The following is a 19,069-nucleotide window of genomic DNA, read 5'->3' on the forward strand; positions in this document are numbered from 1 at the left end:
AGGATGGAAAGAAAGAAAATGCTCTCTGATTATGTTTACAAGCCTTCGCGCCACAGAATAAACAAATGCAGCACATTCTCAAATTGATACAACTGCTACAAATGAGTAAAAGTTATATATTATATAATGGGTATGAATTACAACTGTATTTCTTCAAAGGAGGGTAGATTTGTCCACTGGAAAAAGCAAATGTATCACACAGAAATCCTTACATTTTCAAAGCTCCTTTGAAACAAGACATTTACCATATTCTGTCTCATTTTCCACTCATTTACCCTTTCTCCATTTTTCACTCTCCTATGTGTGCGTGTGTGTATGTGCGTGCATGATCGCGTGTGTGTTTGTGACATCAATAACCGTGATGGGGAAGAGAGCCGAAGACAAATAGTGCCTAGAGTCTGGCTTTAAGTGACTCCTGTGTTTCAACAACACACACCACGAGAGTCCTTGGGAGGCTGTGTATTAATCCAGCAGATTTATGACTAAATCTGTCACGGATGGGAGGAGAACACCCTTTGCCTTTCCTTTAGCCATTCCTGAGAGAAATACACACCTCCCCGGCCACACATCCTAAATGTGCTTGTGTGTATACGCAGCTTTTAAGTGAAAAGACTGCATATACACCCATTTTAAAAGTGTGAAAAACACTGGTACATGAGCATGAGCATACACAAAAAAGATTCCTGAAGGTCATAAAACATCTTGGAGGAGCGCAAAGGGAATACTAAATCTTTTGATCAGTGAGCTTTTGTTTTGTGTGAGGGAGAGTGACGTCAAGTAACTATAATCAGCCCAGACTACATTTGAAAAAAATGTTTTGATTAAGTCTTTAAAATATGGCAATTTCAAAATTCAGAAACTTTTTTCATGATAATCGATGCTCTTCTAACTCATGAAAAGTGCATCCCACATACGGGGTTTGACTCGACTTGAGTGTAAATGCTGAATATGCTAAATGCATTTTTAAAAAGGAGGAAAAAAAAAAAAGAATGTTTGTGGATTTTTTGTGGCTGCATCCATTTTTTATCATAAAGTGGAATATTTTCTATGTTTGATTCTGAAGTCATCCAAAAGTACTGAGATTAGATTACATTTTTTGCAATGGATTATGTTACTAATTGCAAAAATTGCCATCTAATTTGTATTCAGCGACTGAGTGTGTTTCACAGTAATCTGACCCAAACTGGAGGAGCAAAATGTTAACAGCATAGGGTTTATGTATCTTAAACTTTACTGTGATTTAACCTTGTGAGGAAAAAGAACAAAGCGAAGACTGCAGTCTGTGTTGTTTTACTCTCTAAGGTTACAGAAAGGAGGCGCCGGGGGATTTCTACATAACGTATGCCATCAAAAAATATACTATGAATACCTTAAGTAAATGTATAATTTAAAGGTAAAACAATTCACCTCAAGACTATTAAGCACTTATGGAAATCCTGCAGAATAAATGTTAGTCTTTGCATGGAATACATCAGTACATTTGATTATCAGAGTGTATTTGAAGTTGACGCTGCTGTTCAGATATGAATCATTCATTTGCCCTGCACACGACGAGAGCGATTCAGCTCAGCCCAAAGTGAACTGAGGAGGACGAGGCGTACGATTGGATGGCCAGGATTGGCTTTCTAATACACCCAAATGGTGAAATGATGAGAACAGTGAGTGACAAGGCTGTGACTAACCAATCACATTGCGAAAGTCGGAGGACAGTGAAGGACATTAGTGGACAGTCATCCCACGTATTGGTGAGGAGAGGCAGGCCTGTCACTGCAAATTCACACGCAGCGCCGTTCACTCTCCCATTGCACGGGAAAGCTCTTTGCTCTTGCTATTTTCTAGTCCATCCCATCACAGTCTTGCTGTTCCCCCGCTCCCCCTCCTCAGTTTTTGTCATCCTCTCGTCACGCTCCGTCCTGCTTGTGGAGGCCAGGCAGAGGGACACAGGCAATGCTGATAGGAGCAGACAGGTGGCTGTGTGCTACTGAGGCTGCCGGAGTGACGGCTGGGCCAGTCTGGCCTGTCGCTGTCACAAAAGCAAACGCCCGCCCCAAACACGCATGCATCCACCCTAAACCGCACCACTGCTGCCAAGATGCCAAAATGTCCATCAACACCGGCACCGTAACGCCTGCCCAATTCTCTCCTTTTGTTTCTGTCTTTCCATCTTGCTCTTTTCATCCAGTTTTGCAGCTCACCTTGGGTTTTTAATCCCGTTCTTATTCTGTTATTTACCGCCTTCTTTAACCCTCCCTCCACTCCCTCTCTCCTCCGCTGGCCCTCTGCTGACCTCACCAGCGCTGACTATTACCTGAGAGTGAGCTAAATCATGGTCGGGTAATGGAACATGCCACCTTCATTGTGAAGCACACAAACGCACACACACACAAACACACTCGCACTGAAACAAAAGCCTCTCACTTTTGGCCTTTCCCCTTTTCTCTCCTGTTTACATGTTTATCATTTGGCCCGTGTGTTACTGAAATATGAGGCTGAAGTTGTTTCTGTCAGCCCTGCGGATGTAGATGGGAATGTTGTGGAATGGCAGGAGCCGAGGTCAAGAATGAGGCTGAGGCAACTCAGAGCTGACCTCCGGCCCCGGCTGTCACTGGAAGGGAGAGCGTGGAGTATTGCCTCAGAAAACAAGGGCTCCGTTTCTTGACAAATATGACAAATACGTGAAAACTCGGAGAAGCAGCAGCGTTTTCCCTGTTTTGGATGTGGAATCCATGAGGAAGAAAAGGGCAGGGATGTATCTGCAAGGCACAAAGGGAATCAATGTGACTATACCTTTAGATTTATCTCGTATTTAAGTGTTTGTCAATTATTGGCTATAAGTCATTCAGCCTCACTGAATACTGGAGAGAAGAAGCAAGGATTCAGTTTATTATTCAAGGATTACAGCTAGTGCGCCATTTTAATATACTGTACCCATAAAACAAAAACAAAGTGCTGACTAGTCTGTACACTCAAACAGTAATAAAGTAATGAAGAATCATTAAAAATGAATACAAGTGAAAGCCAAGTGAAATCTCTGCTCTGACCGACCAACGTTTTCATTGTGTTCTTTTCTATTTAGGAGCTCAAAGCAGCATAAAATATCAGGGCCCTGTGACTGGCACATGCACTTTGAAAGCAGCCATTACTAATGTTTTTCGTTCCAGCTGTGATCAGGCAAAATGTCCACTGTGAGAAATCCTGACATTCAATGTGACCATTCCCGGGCCAAACCTAAATGATTCATGTCAAAGAGGCCTATTGCAAAATCATTAGGCAAATCATACAAATAGAAAAAAAAACTCCAATGTTATTCCAGGGGAAGCCTCTGACAAAGCCAGAGTTTGGCTCACAGGCTGTGTGAAGCTGTCAAACAGGTGTATGCAGCAGGAGGGGACCCCCTGCCTGGTATTAGACCACAGAGCCTTATCCTCCTCCACAGCTCGATCTCCTCAAAGGGATGGCTGGGTAAGACATATGTACAGCAGTTTTCTCTAACTCATTCAGTGTTGAACATGCTTGACGCCCAGCGGCACACTGTCTGGTCTGGGTGTGTTAGGCACACCCAGTCATCACTGTAGAGAGCCCACATCCGCTGCAAGCTGTCACCTGCCTATGCTGTCTTCGAACTTATTTGTACGAGGTTTTGGGACTGGCACCGTGCAGAGTATTCGTCCCTACAGCTAACATGCCATGTGCTATCCTGGTCTGTTCAAACCTTCATGTTTCAGTCAATTATTTTGTCCTACTCCGCTTGTGTTTTGGGACTTTAACAGTGCGTAATTATCGGCCATGCTAACTCACAGCAGCAGGTATGTTATGTGAGTGGCGTGTGATGCTTTCATCAGTCATGCAGGGTTTGGAGGAGGCGAGAGCCATGGCACAGCTTACTGTTCGTTTCCCTTTAAACAGCCTATTAAAGGGGAGTGATATCACAACCCCTGCACCCCTACTTCCAGTGTCTCTGGTGGTGGTAGTAGTAGTAGAAGTGGTAGTAGCGTTCATAGAAGTAGTTCTTGTCACCATATGCTAATGAGCTGAAAAACTCACTTAAAATTTGTGAAGTTGATTAGTAATTAGGAGATAATAATTAACTTTCAGCCCATTGTAATATTCATATTTACAAGACCTATTTCAGGGCTTATTCATGAGTTCATATGACTTGAAACTGTATGACTTCACTGTGTGTTCAATGAACTCTCTTATGATTTTGGGCACCGTTTTTCCAGAAAGTCTTCTTGTAGTTTGATAACAAAAAAAAAAAAGCCGCTTAATGGAGAATTGTGTGTCTTTTTATACTAGTTGAGATAAGATATAATATTTTATTGCTAATTTCTTAATGTGCAAATTTAATCAACTGGTGGTACAGAGGACTAAACTTCAGAAACACTGAGTCACATAAAGTACCTCCTCGCCTACATACTAGCCAATGTGGTACACTAGATACACTAGTATTGCATATGTTTTGCTGGTACTACACTACATTCTGCAGCAGAAATGGCTCATATTAAGATCAGGACTTCCTATATTATTGTTAGCAGCTACAGACTGTGCTGAACTTACATTACTGGCATGCTAACATTGAAAAGTCACTTTTTAAAAATGTCTCACTCTTACTGCAGCGCATTGTTTTTTTGGAAAAAGAAAAAAAGAAACAAAAACTGCCGAGCTTTCATTTATTTGAATTGACAGGAAAAACCCTGTTGTTGCAGCAGCCTGTTCTCAAAGAGCAGATGTTACAGCTTTACACAGGCATCTGAAAGCCTCATACAACACCACAATCTAATTTCTGTGGTCAAACCTAGCACTGAAGTTGACTTTCCACCTTGAGCGAGAGAGAGGCAAAATTCAGCAGCCCTACAACAAGATCACCTTCCACTGACAAGTGGATGCAGATTAGCATCAAGCTGTCGCTGCTCCTTTATTTCCCATTTACTTTTTGGTGGCGTGCAGGCTTGGTGATCTCCACTGGAACGTAGCAGTAATAAGTGTTTTCTCACCAGTCCATATGGTGTAACAGTTGTAGAATTGCACTGTGCTCCAGATGCCACACTAGCATGTCTGATCCTGGTCTGGTCCAGCTCAGCTCAGTATAGCTGCCTGACTGGCCAGGCCAAGGCCAAGGCCAGCTGGACTTTATCTATATGGGCAGAGTCACTAGTGCATCTCCATCTTCTTCATATCTGCGTGTGTGTGTGTGTGTGTGTGTGTGTGTGTGTGTGTGTGTGTGTGTCTCTCATGTCCATCTGCTGTGAACCCCCCCACCCTCATCTCCCCCTCTGCTAATATTCCCATCTCTCCATGTGTGTTTCCCTTCCACTTCACATCTACAGTTCCTGCCAGCTCCCAATTCATTTATCTTGCCTCTTTACTTGTATCTATCCTTCTTGCCTTCTTGCCCTCTCTCCTTCAACCTTTTTCTTGCTATATTCCCTCCACCCCTTCCCCCTACCTTCTCAACAATTCCTCCTTTCATTTCTCCCTCTCTTTCTCTGTCTCCCTCTTCCAGTTCTTTCCATATCCCATCTCCTTTCTTGTCTTTTGCATTCTCACTGCTATATCTCTTCTGCTGTTATCAGAACTGATCGACTTTTCCCCTATGAGAAAGACATATGACGGCAGGGAGATAAAGAGAAAGAGAGACAATGAGACACAGGGGTAAAGAGAGGGAGAGGGAGAGAAAAGACAGGACAGAGATACATCGAGAAGGGGGTGGGATGGTCACTGTCCGAAAAGCTCAGCTGAAAATGTGCTCAAGCTGACCAGCAAAGGACTGCAATGCAGACAAGCCAGCGTCTATGTGTGTGCGTGTGTATCCAAAAGCGTGTGTCCAGATTGTCTGCTACGCTGCTGCCTAAATCTGATGTCCGCTGCCGCCATTGCAGCTTTTTTCATCGCATAACACGCCACACTTGTTTTATGGTCTATAAATGAACTCATTATCTGTAGCGCTCATTAGCTTCAGGTCCTAATTAGCCAAAATTAATATTGTTTCCTGACAAAGACATTGGCACTGGCAAATTGGCAATTGACCTCCTTGGTCAATCTGGAGAGAGGGACAGAGTGACGAGGGAAAGTATTAAAAAAAACAGGAGAGGTGAGTAGGAGAGCTGGGCAGTGACAGCTGCTCTGGTTGATCAGTTTTGGGCGTGTTTCGCCCTGACACTCTCTGTCTGTCCTCCCACCAAAAAGCAGCTCCTTAAGCAGACATGCTGTGGTCCCGTCACTACGACCAAAGAAGCATGACAGGTTTAGGTTACAGTATAAGCAACTAGGTATTTTCTATGTTAAGTGTGTAAGTTTGTGTGGGCATGAATCAATGGAAAGTGAACAGCGAGAAAAAATCACACGCACAATGGCTGACAGCAGAAAAGCCCGGGATTTGTTAGCGAGTGGAACTTCTCACTGGAGACAAACTGCCGCACAGAGAAACAAATAGGAGAGAGGAAGAGACAAAGAACAAGAATGTATGCTCGGCAGAGAAAGAGGCGAGATAACAGATTGCCTGCCTTATTCCTTACAAAAAAATGTAAAAAAAATCCATGCTTCTAAGGCGGCCTGCTAAATGTCAAACACCTTCTCGGCTGTGCGATAAGAGAGGAGTTCAATTATACTGCACTCTCTCCAGCCCACACGCACATAAGCACATACGAATGTACACACGACACACACATGCCTATCACAGCCAGCAAGCATAGATTTAGGAGACCCGTACTTTAGGTATCAAAAGATAGTAAGTGTAAACACCAAATTGCCAACGTATTTATATGCACTGAAAAGGCTGCAGTTGCATCACCTCATAGTGAACAGTGGCATACTGAGAGCATAATCACAGCATAACCAGGGTGAGAGAGAGTAAATACAAGTGAGTGAGATCATTCTCCACCGGTGGAGAAGACAGAGATCGAGACATCAGCAAACAAAAGCAAGCAGATTTGAGCCAGAGACCGGTCTGTAAATGGGGGGCATAGAGTGCAGGCACCCCACTTGTCAATTAATCCTATCTGGCACCAGCACGCTGGCCTTTATGAGAACAAATGTCAGCTTTCAAGACAAGGACGATATAACCTTTCTTCACAGAATGCACACCAGCCTCAGACGACCGACGTTGATATTACACCGCAGGCGTCTAATATAAGCTGATCCAGCATGTCGTCCAAACAATAATTCAAAGGGTTTAGCAAATTTGCTGTTTTGGTACTGAAACTTATGAAAATGGCCACAAGCTACATCCCAGCTCTTGCTAATGCAAAGGGAAAGAAGGACATACTGAGCTAGTCTGACCAGTGGTCTTACACAAATAAGAAAATGGGTTGCATGTGAAGTGGAAATGCCTGGCAACAAGAGGGCTGTGTGAAATATGGTGATTAAAGAGCTCTAAACACAGGTTCCTTTTCTCAGCAGGAGCTCATATTCCAAGTAATACTCACAAAATTATGCACATCCCAGTAAGAGATTTTTTTCCCATCTTTGAAATCATCTCTAGTGGTCTTTGAGACCTGTAACCTTCTGATTTTCAAAGACCATTAAGAGTTTATCATGACATTTCATTTGCTTGTCATTTTCCCCTAATGTCTCAGATCTTCTCTGTAATTGGGAAAGTGGGCTTTTTGTATGCATAAAGACACGTTCTAAGGAATAGAGATCTGTGTAACATATGAACAGCAACAATATATTTGCACATGAGTCACAACACGAACTGCTGCATGGGTGTACATCTCCAAAGAGGCACAGAGGAACAGAAAAAAAACAAACAAAAAAAACAGATACATTCATACAAACACACACACACACACACACACACACACACACACACACACACACACACACACACACACACACACACACACAAACAAGCAATGCCCCTCCTCGCTCCTACTGCTTCCCTGCAATGGAGCAGGGAGAGGTGGTCGCTGATGTGAAACATCAATTTCCAGGTTAGCTGCTCTGCGTGGCTCAGGCAGGTATCAGCCGTGACCCACCTGGGCCAGATAAGCAGCTGCAAGAAGCTGATCTGCCACCCGGCAATGCTCCTCTCAGTACTGGAGAATGGAGTATCGTGCGCACACACACGCGCGCACACACATACACACCCATACATTAATATAAGTAAACAAGTACTAAAACCTGAGACAATGAATTAAAGAGGGGAAAATAGAAAGATAGAAATACAACAACGGCCATATTACATTTCCACTAAATACTGCAGTGGGGGGGGGGGATATGCATCCGTGCATAAACACACACATACAAAATGCATGAGCAATGCTCAGGTAGAGAGTTCACCCTCCTGATACTTTGATCATTTGAGTTGCTGGGACTGCTGGGATTAAACTGGGTTTAAACCTGAGGCATTCCAGATAGGAGTTTGACATACAAATACATACAAACATACGCAAACTGAGCTGTGTGACGATACTGATAATTTGGGGAAATGAAAAAAAGGAAAGCTGGAATCACCATCACACATATTGTGGTGTTCTCTTTGATGATTCTGCATGTCTCAGATCTCTCTCGCTCTCACAGAGACACAGAGAGAGAACCTGAGCAGTAATGGTTAAGTGTCTTGCCCAGTGATGATGCTTCTACATGCAACACACTAAAGATAGCGTGTGAGAGTCCATCCAGGTCAGGTAATCTAACCACTGCCACCATCGCAGCGATGCCTGTCAGCTCGGTGCTGGGCGTCTTGGCATTGCTGCTCAACCTGGTGTTGTGCCATATTCCCACAGACAATTTCAATTAACTTTTACAAGCCAGAGAAATATCACCCACACACAGCCCGCAGCTACTCTCCGTCACCCTCTCTCTGGTCATAACACAGGGAAACTTCGATAAAATAGGCAACACCGCTGAAGTAGTATGTATTTTTAAAGATGAAGAGGGAGATAAGATAGCATCTGAAGAAACACTAAACGATTCTTACATAAGACGCTGGGCCATGCAGCAGGAACTGAAGACCACGCTGAACACTGAAATATCACCTCCTTGAGGTGCTGTTTCAAAGTTTGACTTCAATCACCCAAAAATGACTCACGTAAACACTAAACTGACTGTTGAGTGAAGGAAACATGAGGATGTGAGGTCAGAGTTGGGGGCGCGCTGTCTTTTTTTTTTTTTTTTTTGTCTTACCTGTAATTTACACCGAAGTGACGTCAGAGGCATGTAAGCACATCTTAAGTGTCCATTTGTGCAACTCATGCCAGATCAGATCTCTGTCACACCGGTCACCTTTCAGCTTCTGAGGTGATGAAACGACAGCAGCAAGCATTCTTCCACAGACAGTCAGCTGAAGATGTGGGTTTTACTGTGACACACCTGCAGAGGACTGTTGGCATTCAGTAGTGGAGAAAGAGTAAGTACAGTATAGTGTAGCATGGAGGGTTGCTGCGAGGCGCCGTAATGTGGCTGCGTGCATGCCCCCCCCCAAACCCTCACCCGCTCCCACATGTGCAAGTCTTTGAGTTTTGTTGTAATGTCTTATTATGTTGCTTGTGTGTTGAGGTGTTTTTTCCCCTAATCCCACACTTGCCCCCCCCCCCCCCCCCCCTAGTTTGGGGGGGGGGCTAAAAAGCAAATCTAGTTTGGGATTTGCTTTTTTCTTTTTTTGCCTCTTCCTCCCTCTTGTTCTCCTTTTTCTTATCTAAGTAAACGGGGCGCTGATCGCTGGATTGTGCAGACCCACAGTTCTCCTGCTCCTGTACTCCCCATGTTATGTGTCATTGTTTTTTCATGTCTCTTGGACGGGATGTAACTGAAATGAAATTTCCCCTCCGGGGGACTAATAAAGGCTTTCTGATTCTGATTCTGATTCAGTACGAGTCAAGGACAGTACTTGATTGTACTTACTGAGCATGAGTTAGTTAACTCAACTTTATTCTTCACTTATGCTATTTTATTGTACTTTTAACTTCACTACATTTCTTTGACAGCTATAGTTACTACCTCCCAATCAGATTTAAAAAAAATCTAGACACAATGCAAATGCACCACAACAAATACGATGCAATTGGTTGGCCATTGATTCAGCCACACAGCAATGTAGTAGTTAAAATTAGGGCCACCCTGCTGAGTCCTTTTACTTTAAATATTTATATTTCCCTGCTAATATGTAATTAACTGAGATTAATGTTGGCCTGAAACATTTGATCTCTTCTTGTCATGAAATTTTGGAAGAAAGCCCTGCTTTGCACTGTTACTGTGATGGTTGTGGTCTCAGGTCACTGTGTTTCTTTCTTTTTCTGATACTGCGTTTTTCCTTCACTCTGTCTCAGCAGGTTGGAGCGGGAGAGAGGCGGGGCCGAATTGCTCTGGGAGCGAGCTTCATGAGGCACACCTGCATTTCATCTGTTTAATCAACTCGGCTTCTTAAGGCACCTCACGCTCAGCTCCTGTGCCGGGCTATTCTCTTTGTCTCCCAGTCGTATGCAGCTCGCTACCAAGCTATTTCGCTCGTCTCTAGTCTCAGTGTTTTTCTGCTTGTACTAATGTCTTGTTCACTGTGAGTTTTCATAGTCGCCTTTTGTTCTGCATTTTGATGGTAGTTTTTTCCCAGCAGTCTGGTGATTTTAAGTTTGACTTATTTTGCTACTTTGTTTCTTCTCTCGTTTGCATTTTCTGACGGTTTTGGTTTTGATACTTTTTCCCCGTTGTGGTGATTTTGTGTTTTTCTGCTGTTGAGCATTATCCCTGGTTCAGGTGATTTTTATTTGTACTTTGTTCAATAAATCCTGGTTTTCTTGGTCTCTGCAACTGGGACCTGGCCTTCCTTACTACGAGCCATAACAGTTACACCAGCCTTATGTTAGATCAGGGAAAAATGTACACCTGTTTAAATTCAATATATTAAATTGTGCAAATGTGATGTGTCCCCTTCCTGGTACCTCTTCTTTGGTTTTCATCCCATCCCTGAAAATGTTTCTGTGTGCTAATGGTAACAGCAATAATGTTTGAGGCTTCTTAAACCCACTGTTACTATGTGCCATGTGAAATTATCCATCTTAAGCCATTAAGTCTCATTACTTCATTTTCAAGTTCTTCTCTTTTTTTCCCGAAGCAGGTAAAATTTTAAATTTGACACTGGAATAAATCAAATGCAAATAAAGTTGCGTAAACCTCAGTTACAAAAGATGAAATGTCTTTTTCCTGTTAGCACATGAGTAATCTGACTTGTTCTGCCTAATTTTATTCAGAAAATTTGTGAAACATGGGAGGCTGAGCTGGAAATATGCATCATTTCCTTAGAGCACTGCCAGAGCTGTACATAATTTAAGACTGCATATGGGACAAAATTATTTGTTAAAATAAACATTTTCCACAGTGCTTTCAGAAAAGCGAGACTGAAAGTCAGATAGCTAGAAAAAAAAAGGGAAAAGAGAGGAAATTAAAATTATGTATCAGTGTGAGGGGGATGCTTTCGTGGAAACTCAGAGGCAGTGTTGCAATGAGAGGCCAGAGTGTTGTGAGTGTTTGCATGGGCCATAATAACACTAACACATCACGTGCTGGGTAAGTGCAGACAATATAGCGCAGAGCAGCGTCATGATGGATGGTGTGTTTGCAGACACCACTGAACCATGGACCCCATTATTTCCTGGGGGAGGAAGGGGGGAGCAAGCCACCACGGGGGAGAGATAAGGGATGATTGACTAAACCAAAACAGAGGTCCCTCATGGATGGCAGTGTGCTGGCATTATTGGGAAGCCATTGTGGGAGTCAATGCTCCAGCTCAATGACAGCCGAGAGCTGTCACAGGAAGTAAGAAGATCAAGTGCATCCCCTTCTTAAAGTGAGGTAGGGGAGGCATCTTCATGCGGAGAGAAAAACTTCCAGTCATTAAGAATATCTCCCGGACATGTTGGGACTCATCTCCTGCTGAGATCAGGTGGTCCAAACCTCAACAGGGAGGGATACTTCACTGCTGCAGCTGGTAGATAGGATTTCTAAAACTGAAACACACACACACACACACACACACACACACGAACAGACAGACACACAGTCACGCTCATGCACACAGCGCAGCCACCAACTCAAACTCACAAACAGTGACAGATACAATAGCAGTTGCCAGAGATGCAGAAAGGACACACACGTTGCATTCCAAACTGGCTAAATGAGGGCTGAAAGCAGGAGCAGAAACAGACCCCTGTGTAGCCCTGCTCACAGTCAGACAGTAACAAATATCTAGAGCACGTATTCCTGCAAGAAGAGACAGCCCTGGACACCAGCCAACAGCTCCAAAACACTGAATCAACTCTCTGAGGAACTTGCCCCCTCTTCTTCTTCCTCTTCCTCTGACAGTACCCTGATAGTTCTTTCATTTTACCACCACTCATCGTTCTTTATTTCTCTTTTTATGCTTCTGTTTCTGCTCTAGATTATCTGGTCTGTAGAGGCAAAAGACAGACAAAATATTCTTGGATGTCTTCTAGTCGTCTGCAAAACAATCTGCCAGCATGATTTCATATATTTAGAATGTTAAAAAAGAAATTGAGGGTTCACACTTCTTGGAAGGGTTTCAGACAACGCAGCCCAGAACAGAAACAAACACTGGCTCTACAGAGAGCATTTAGCAGTTTTTTGCAGCCACAGTAGATTCTCTTACACGCTTGGAGGGGGCAGGTGGAGCGAGGGGTGTTCAGTTGGTTGCAATCTACAACCTCACCACTAGAAGCCATTAATTTCTGCATTCACTGATCCTTGAATGCAAATTAACCTCACTAAAAGATTTATGGAGAAATACCAAAACATCCCCAGTTTTTATTAATAATTGGTTTGTTGGAGAGTTACACTGTTCAAGTGAAACCCTAATTCCACAAAAAGCTGTTTACCTGTGGAATGTTCCAAACAGGTGTTTCTGGAGCATCCCACATCTTTCCCAGTCTTTTGTTGTTCCTGTCCCAACTTGTTTGAAACATGTTGCTGCATCAGATTCAGAATAATCATACATTTACAAAAATCAATGAAGCTAATGGTCAAACACTAAATATATTGTTTTTGTTTTCAATCAAGTGTATGTCAAATCGGGCTTCAAATTCAGAATTAGCATATATTTACAAAATCAATAACACATTTTTGCACTGTTTTCAACTGAATTTACTCCATGTCAAAACAAATTAGCAAATTATTGCATTCTGTTTTATTTGTGTTTTACACGACATCCCGACTTTTTTAGAGTTGGGGTTGACACAATGGGAAGAAGAGCATTATTCAACCACAACAAATTTTTTAAAAGTATTTTTGATTAATTGTGGCGGGAGAGGCTGCACGGTGGCGCAGCAGGTAGTGCGTGTGCCTCACAGCAAGAAGGTTGCCGGTTCGATCCCCGGGTCAGACGGGGCCTTTCTGTGTGAAGTTTGCATGTTCTTCCCGTGCATGCGTGGGTTCTCTCCGGGTACTCCGGCTTCCTCCCACAGACCAAAAACATGCTCATTAGGTTAATTGATGACTCTAAATTGTCCGTAGGTGTGAGTGTGAATGTTTGTTTGTCCTTGCATGTGGCCCTGCAATCGGCTGGTGACCGGTTCAGGGTGTACCCCGCCTCTCGCCCACCGTAGCTGGGATAGGCTCCAGCCCCCCGCAACCCCAAAAGGGATAGGCGATATAGATAATGGATGGATGGATGTGGCAGGAGATGCAGGTGATGTTCAGACATAGCACCCTATAAAAATCATTGCATATAAATGCTAATGTTGTAAGTGTGCACAACAAAGCAATGTGCACTGATGTCAGAGCATTTCATTTTGGTTTTCATGTTGGCTGGTGTACTGTAGGTGTATGACTGTGGCAGACTCGACAGTGACTAATTGTTGGTTATACAAGCGTGCATCGCTTTTTCTTTGTTGTTCTACACTAATTTATTCAGGGTTGATTTAATGTGCATGGATATTCTTTTGCAGATGCACACATGCATGAGTACATGCTTGGGTCTCCTCCACAGTAAATCAGCTGATCACTCAGTGATATGCATTGAGAGTCAGCCATGTGAGGAGGCCATTCTCTCCAACCAGGTAATGGTCTGGCCAGTCATTTGATCAGCACCAGAAAAAAAAAACAAAAACAAAGGGCTTATCTTCAGCCAAATGTCACTAAGGGGAAGTCAAATATGGATTGCCCATTCCCAAACACAAGAGCCTCTTGAACAGGAGAAAAGCCTCAGCCTCAAAGCAGCGTGCGTGTTCTTCCTGACGTCTTTAACATAACATGAAAACGGTAATGTTTGCTGAGTTCATGGCACAATAACCTACACAGTATATTCTTCTGTGTTAAGGCGTGGAAAACCCTGAACCAGAAAATCTTGAGGTTCACTCAAATTTTAAAAATACCCAAACCAGAGAGCAAAGGCAGCCTTTAATGCCAAGAAAAAAGGAGATGAAAAGGAACTGACCTTGTTTCTTCCAAACAAAGTTGAACAAAACAGAAATTTGCGCACCTAAACATTCATATTTCATCCACAATGCTGTCAAATATTCAGTAAGATAATGACTTCATGCTTATCATATTATGAACAAATCCTTAAGAGAACTGATGAAGCTTCTGATAAAGCTTCTACATCAGCAAGATAAAGGAGTGCTAACACCACCATGTCATCAATCTACGCTAGCTAGCAATAGTTACGAATGCTGCTGTGTTTATGGCTGCATCTAACACAGTCGATACGCTGAATCAGACAGAGAGGAAGAGAGACAGTGTCCGGAGGAGGGAGTGTTGATGTAGAGCGCGAGAGGCAGCCGACAGCGGGGAATTGGCTGGGGAGAAAGTACACAGACATTATCAACATGTTTAGGGGAAGGCTTTAATAAGTCGTTCCTTGAGGCTACTTTCTGCTCCTTAATTATTATTGAATTAGGAATGCCACAGAGTTAATTAAAAGTGCGAGGTATTTACTGTGGCAGTGGAAGAATGTGAGGGAGCAGAGGAGGCCAAGTGAAAAGAAAAGGCATCCTCATGCTGGTACATAGAGTTAAGATTTGATGCACAGGACTTAAACATCAAAAAATGGCCTCGTGGCTGAAGAATCTTGCCTCTGGAGCAACGTTTCCCTGTTGGCGTTGTCAGAGAAAAGAATATATATAACCAAGAAAATATGCTGTCAGAAAAAAAGGTCTATTTGGGCTTTGAAATAAGAGCTGGTATACTGCAAATCCAATGCTGGAGCATAAGTATGCTGCTTTGGATGTCTAATTTGGTGTGATGTAGGGGGAATAGAAAAGGAAGATCATTTTGTTTTTATAGTCCCTTTCTATTGGAAATGTAATGCTCTTTTGTTTAATGACAAGGGATACAAGTGTGCTGATGGATATTAATAAGTCACAATGACTCAAATGGTTGCTTGAAAAAGAGACCTTCAGTTCAGTTCATTCACTTACATAATGAATGGTGCCAGAAGCTTCTTTCCTGTCTTACTCCCTTGCCCTCTGAGGCTTCTTACTTCCTCAGTGAAAATAATTGAATTTGAATGTATACAATAACTCATCTCGTACGAATGAACACGTGTTTTAATAACGTTAGCCTGAGCCAGATTCGAAGCCTTATGCTCAATTGGCATACACTACAAGACGTGCACAAACCATCCCAGCAGAGTGTGGAAGTTTCTTATTTTGAACAAATGTTGTGTTCTTTCCACAAGTTAATTACTCAGTAGAGAGCTTAATCTGCCGAATCAGGGCAAAGTGGATTAGGAGATGAGAGCGTTTAATCAAAGTGTTCTCTCACTCTAATTACGCATCCCATTTCCTGACACAACACACACACTGTTATCTGCCACTGCATTTAAACATCAGCTCCTCTGTTTAGCTGCAACCCCCGCCCCCTTAAGAGTGAATGATCCCAGTGCCTCAATGTGACAAAAAACGCATGAAATGTAAACACATGCGTGATTATTCACACTAAATGGACGTGGACATATGCACAAGAGAACACACAGACATGCAGAGAATGAACATGAATAGTGAGGATTTTGTTCTAAACACCATAAAATATTCCTCTTGAAATTATTTAAATAAATCCTCTGATGCATCGTATCACTGCAGTGTACAGCAAACCACTAATGCAACCTAATCACGCATCACAGGCATCATTCATACCAGTGGGGACTAAAGAGTCCTCCTGAGTTCAGTTTCAGCCACGAATCAAGCTGAGGGTGTTGTGTTTGCATGAAAGACAATGAAAATTGGACACGAATGTAAAGGACGGTTTACATGTCAGAGGTTTGAGTTCACAGCGAGCGACAGCCGTCTCCCGTGGTGTTACACGTGCCTCTGCCGCACACATCTGTGCATCGTCTTTCAAACACCTTGTGCTGGTTCCCGAACCAAACCCCTTGCTGGTGAGAGGGGGAGAGGAGCGAGTGTAGTCTCAGATCAAATATCCATGGTGTTTGGATGTGTTCCCTCATCTCTCTGATAAATAATCATGTGCTCCTGCCTGCCATACGGAGCTGAGGCTACTGGCCATGAGCTGAAGTCACTGATGTGCTGCCTAGACAAGGCCAGATAGAGCTGTGAGTGTTTGCACATGCATTCAAACCAGTTTTAACTGGAGAAAGTCTGCTTTGACGAGCTCTGTAATACAGCATCACCGGTGCTAATGTGCATGTGGCAGTCAAGACAATAACTGCTCGCATGAACCCTATGGCCTTACGTCATGACCAAGACTAAGGCCTCACACCCCCATGGTAACTGAATGCGACCAATCTGAGTGGCTGTGGAAACCTGATCATTGGGCTCAAGTTGTGGAGTTTGGCTTCAGCCAGACAGGTGCTCATTTATGTTCATCAAATTTGTGGTGAAATGATGGCCTAATGAAGTATAGAGGAATGTATGAAGGTCTGAATATGATTATGCCGCCTCCATTGTGCCCTGAAAGACCAATTTAACAATTCTTTATTCTTTGCACAATCTTCCCACTGAACCTTGAGATGAGAAAATATGTATTTTCAATCTACCCTTTATTCAAATCAAGAGTAAGAGCGGTGTCAGCATTGAAATTGCTGCCGGGCTTCTCTATTAAGCCAGTGTGCTGGATGATAAGTAATGAGTTCGTGTGTGAGGAAATATGTGGGTGTTTGTGGTGAACACGATCTTATGCTATTCTCCACTCACAATACACACATGTATGTTTCAATCTCTATCCCCGTGAGGACACTCGACTGACATAATTCATTCCCTAGCTCCTTACCCTAATCTATTTCAAAGCCTAACCCTAAAACCAGGCCTTAACCCTCTAAAAGCAGCCTGGACCTGTGGAGACCTCATGGGGACATGAAGTTCCCGTGGGTTGGAGTGCAGTCAGTTTAAAGTCCCCATCAGGCCATAAACACACACACACACACACGACTCTGTGGCTTGTGTGTGCGTGTTCATGTGTTTATGAACTGGAGGGCCTCCTAGACGAGGACATCTGCTGAGCTAATAAACAATAATCCTGACAAATTGTCACTGTTCGATCACTCAGGCCGCCCTCATAATCGCACCGCTGAAGAAGCCATCACAGGCTGAGCCAGACACATGACTGACAGCTTTCTGGACCAGTGGAAGGCACCGCTGGACCGAATCCAGCTGCCTGAGGAGAGGACACAGTGATTCATGGCCAGAGGGCAACCTGGACAGAGTGGTTAGGGAAATTAGCAACGAAATGGCCTTCTGCCAGAAACTGCTTAGTACTGTTGGACAAAGATGCCACACCAGGCAGCTATGAGGGTAATGGTGTTTGGGGTCATGGTGATTTACTGTAGGCTCAGTGGGATACAGTAACCTTTCCTGGCTGCAGTGCAAACACTCAACTCAGATGATAATGATGGAGATGATGCTGAATTCACTGTGACTGGGATAGTGGTGATGATGGAGGCTTAGTGATGCATTTGAACTTTTACAGTACAACAAGAAAAAAAATGCGAAAGAGAGAAAAAAAATTTCTAGGTTGTTTGTGCCTGTGATACGTAACCACTTACACAAAGCAACTCTGAGGGTGTAGATATGGCTAAGCGAGCACTCCGTGACTCAGACTAGGAGTGTTGACAGACTGGCAGAGTGTAAAGGTCATGTGATATATATAGGAAAAAAAACAAACTCCTGGAAAATCAATCCAATATAAAGGATTTTAATTCCAAGCCACTGACACCCTCAGAGATGATGAAAAGCTAGACATCTCCAAATTGCCCTGTCAATCACTGCAACCAACAAAAATAACCAAAAAAATAAATAAATAAATAAGAGGGGCATAACAGATCCAGGAGGAATCGGACTCAACCGTGCCTGGTGTTAACACCATAACCCCCAATCACCCCCCAAAGATAGAGGGGCGCAACATATGAGCAAGCTTAATAAAATGGAGGTATCTAATCTGGATAAACCCTTTCATCCAGAAATAAACACCAGGAATGGGGAATATCCAAAGCATCCCAGCTTTCTTTTGTGCCACCTAAATATCACTCAGCCGACTGGGCTCTTCCTTCTCATCACACAGACAAACACACACACACATACAAGCACATACAGTACACGCGTCCTGATAGAGGACATCCATTGCCATCACTGTCAGCGCCTTTTATGACATCTCTTTGCTTGTTGTTTTCTCTTTCTCAGTTTATATTCAGGGGGTACAGAGGACAGACCATTTCTGTGCAGTAAACAAGTTGACAAAGCAATCCACAGAGAGCTTTACTGTACTTTGTTTAGCCAGAGTAGATACATGAAAAGACAATGTTTGCACCCCACAGACACTCACCGACGGGCATGTCTTCATAGATGAGAAGGTAGGTTGAGAAGAAGTAGTTCAGGAAGCGTGGCGGCTGGTTGGAGCCTGTGGAAAAGGAACAATGGTAATTCAAATAAGGTGCAAACAAATCTATTGAGATTCATGTTTTTATTATGTTGTTGATAGGCCAAAAAATGTTAGAATGCCATATAAATAATTCCCATTATGTCAATTTATGTCAACAAGTATAGCCTGATGGCTTACTACTAACTTGCTTACTACTTACAGTTCTGCTAGGCTGGAAGCTTTTAGAAATGTTCTTGTGTCTGGCAGTGATGCACTGAACATCAGCATTTGTCAAGTGATCTTAATCATA

At 43.1% G+C, this 19,069-nt stretch overlaps 1 protein-coding gene across 1 annotated transcript in view; it reads right to left on the bottom strand.

The window, feature by feature from the left end:
* The window catches only part of LOC139340895 (cadherin-23-like), a 111,479-nt gene extending 92,704 nt beyond the window's left edge, over positions 1 to 18,775 (bottom strand). The window contains exon 1 of the mRNA XM_070977012.1: positions 18,724 to 18,775. Coding sequence (XP_070833113.1) covers positions 18,724 to 18,733 — 10 coding nt within the window. The 5' untranslated portion in view covers positions 18,734 to 18,775. The remainder of the gene's footprint in view (positions 1 to 18,723) is intronic.
* Between the last annotated feature and the right edge of the window lie 294 nt (positions 18,776 to 19,069).

Source organism: Chaetodon trifascialis, chromosome 13, assembly GCF_039877785.1.
Source record: "Chaetodon trifascialis isolate fChaTrf1 chromosome 13, fChaTrf1.hap1, whole genome shotgun sequence".
Taxonomy (NCBI): domain Eukaryota; kingdom Metazoa; phylum Chordata; class Actinopteri; order Chaetodontiformes; family Chaetodontidae; genus Chaetodon; species Chaetodon trifascialis.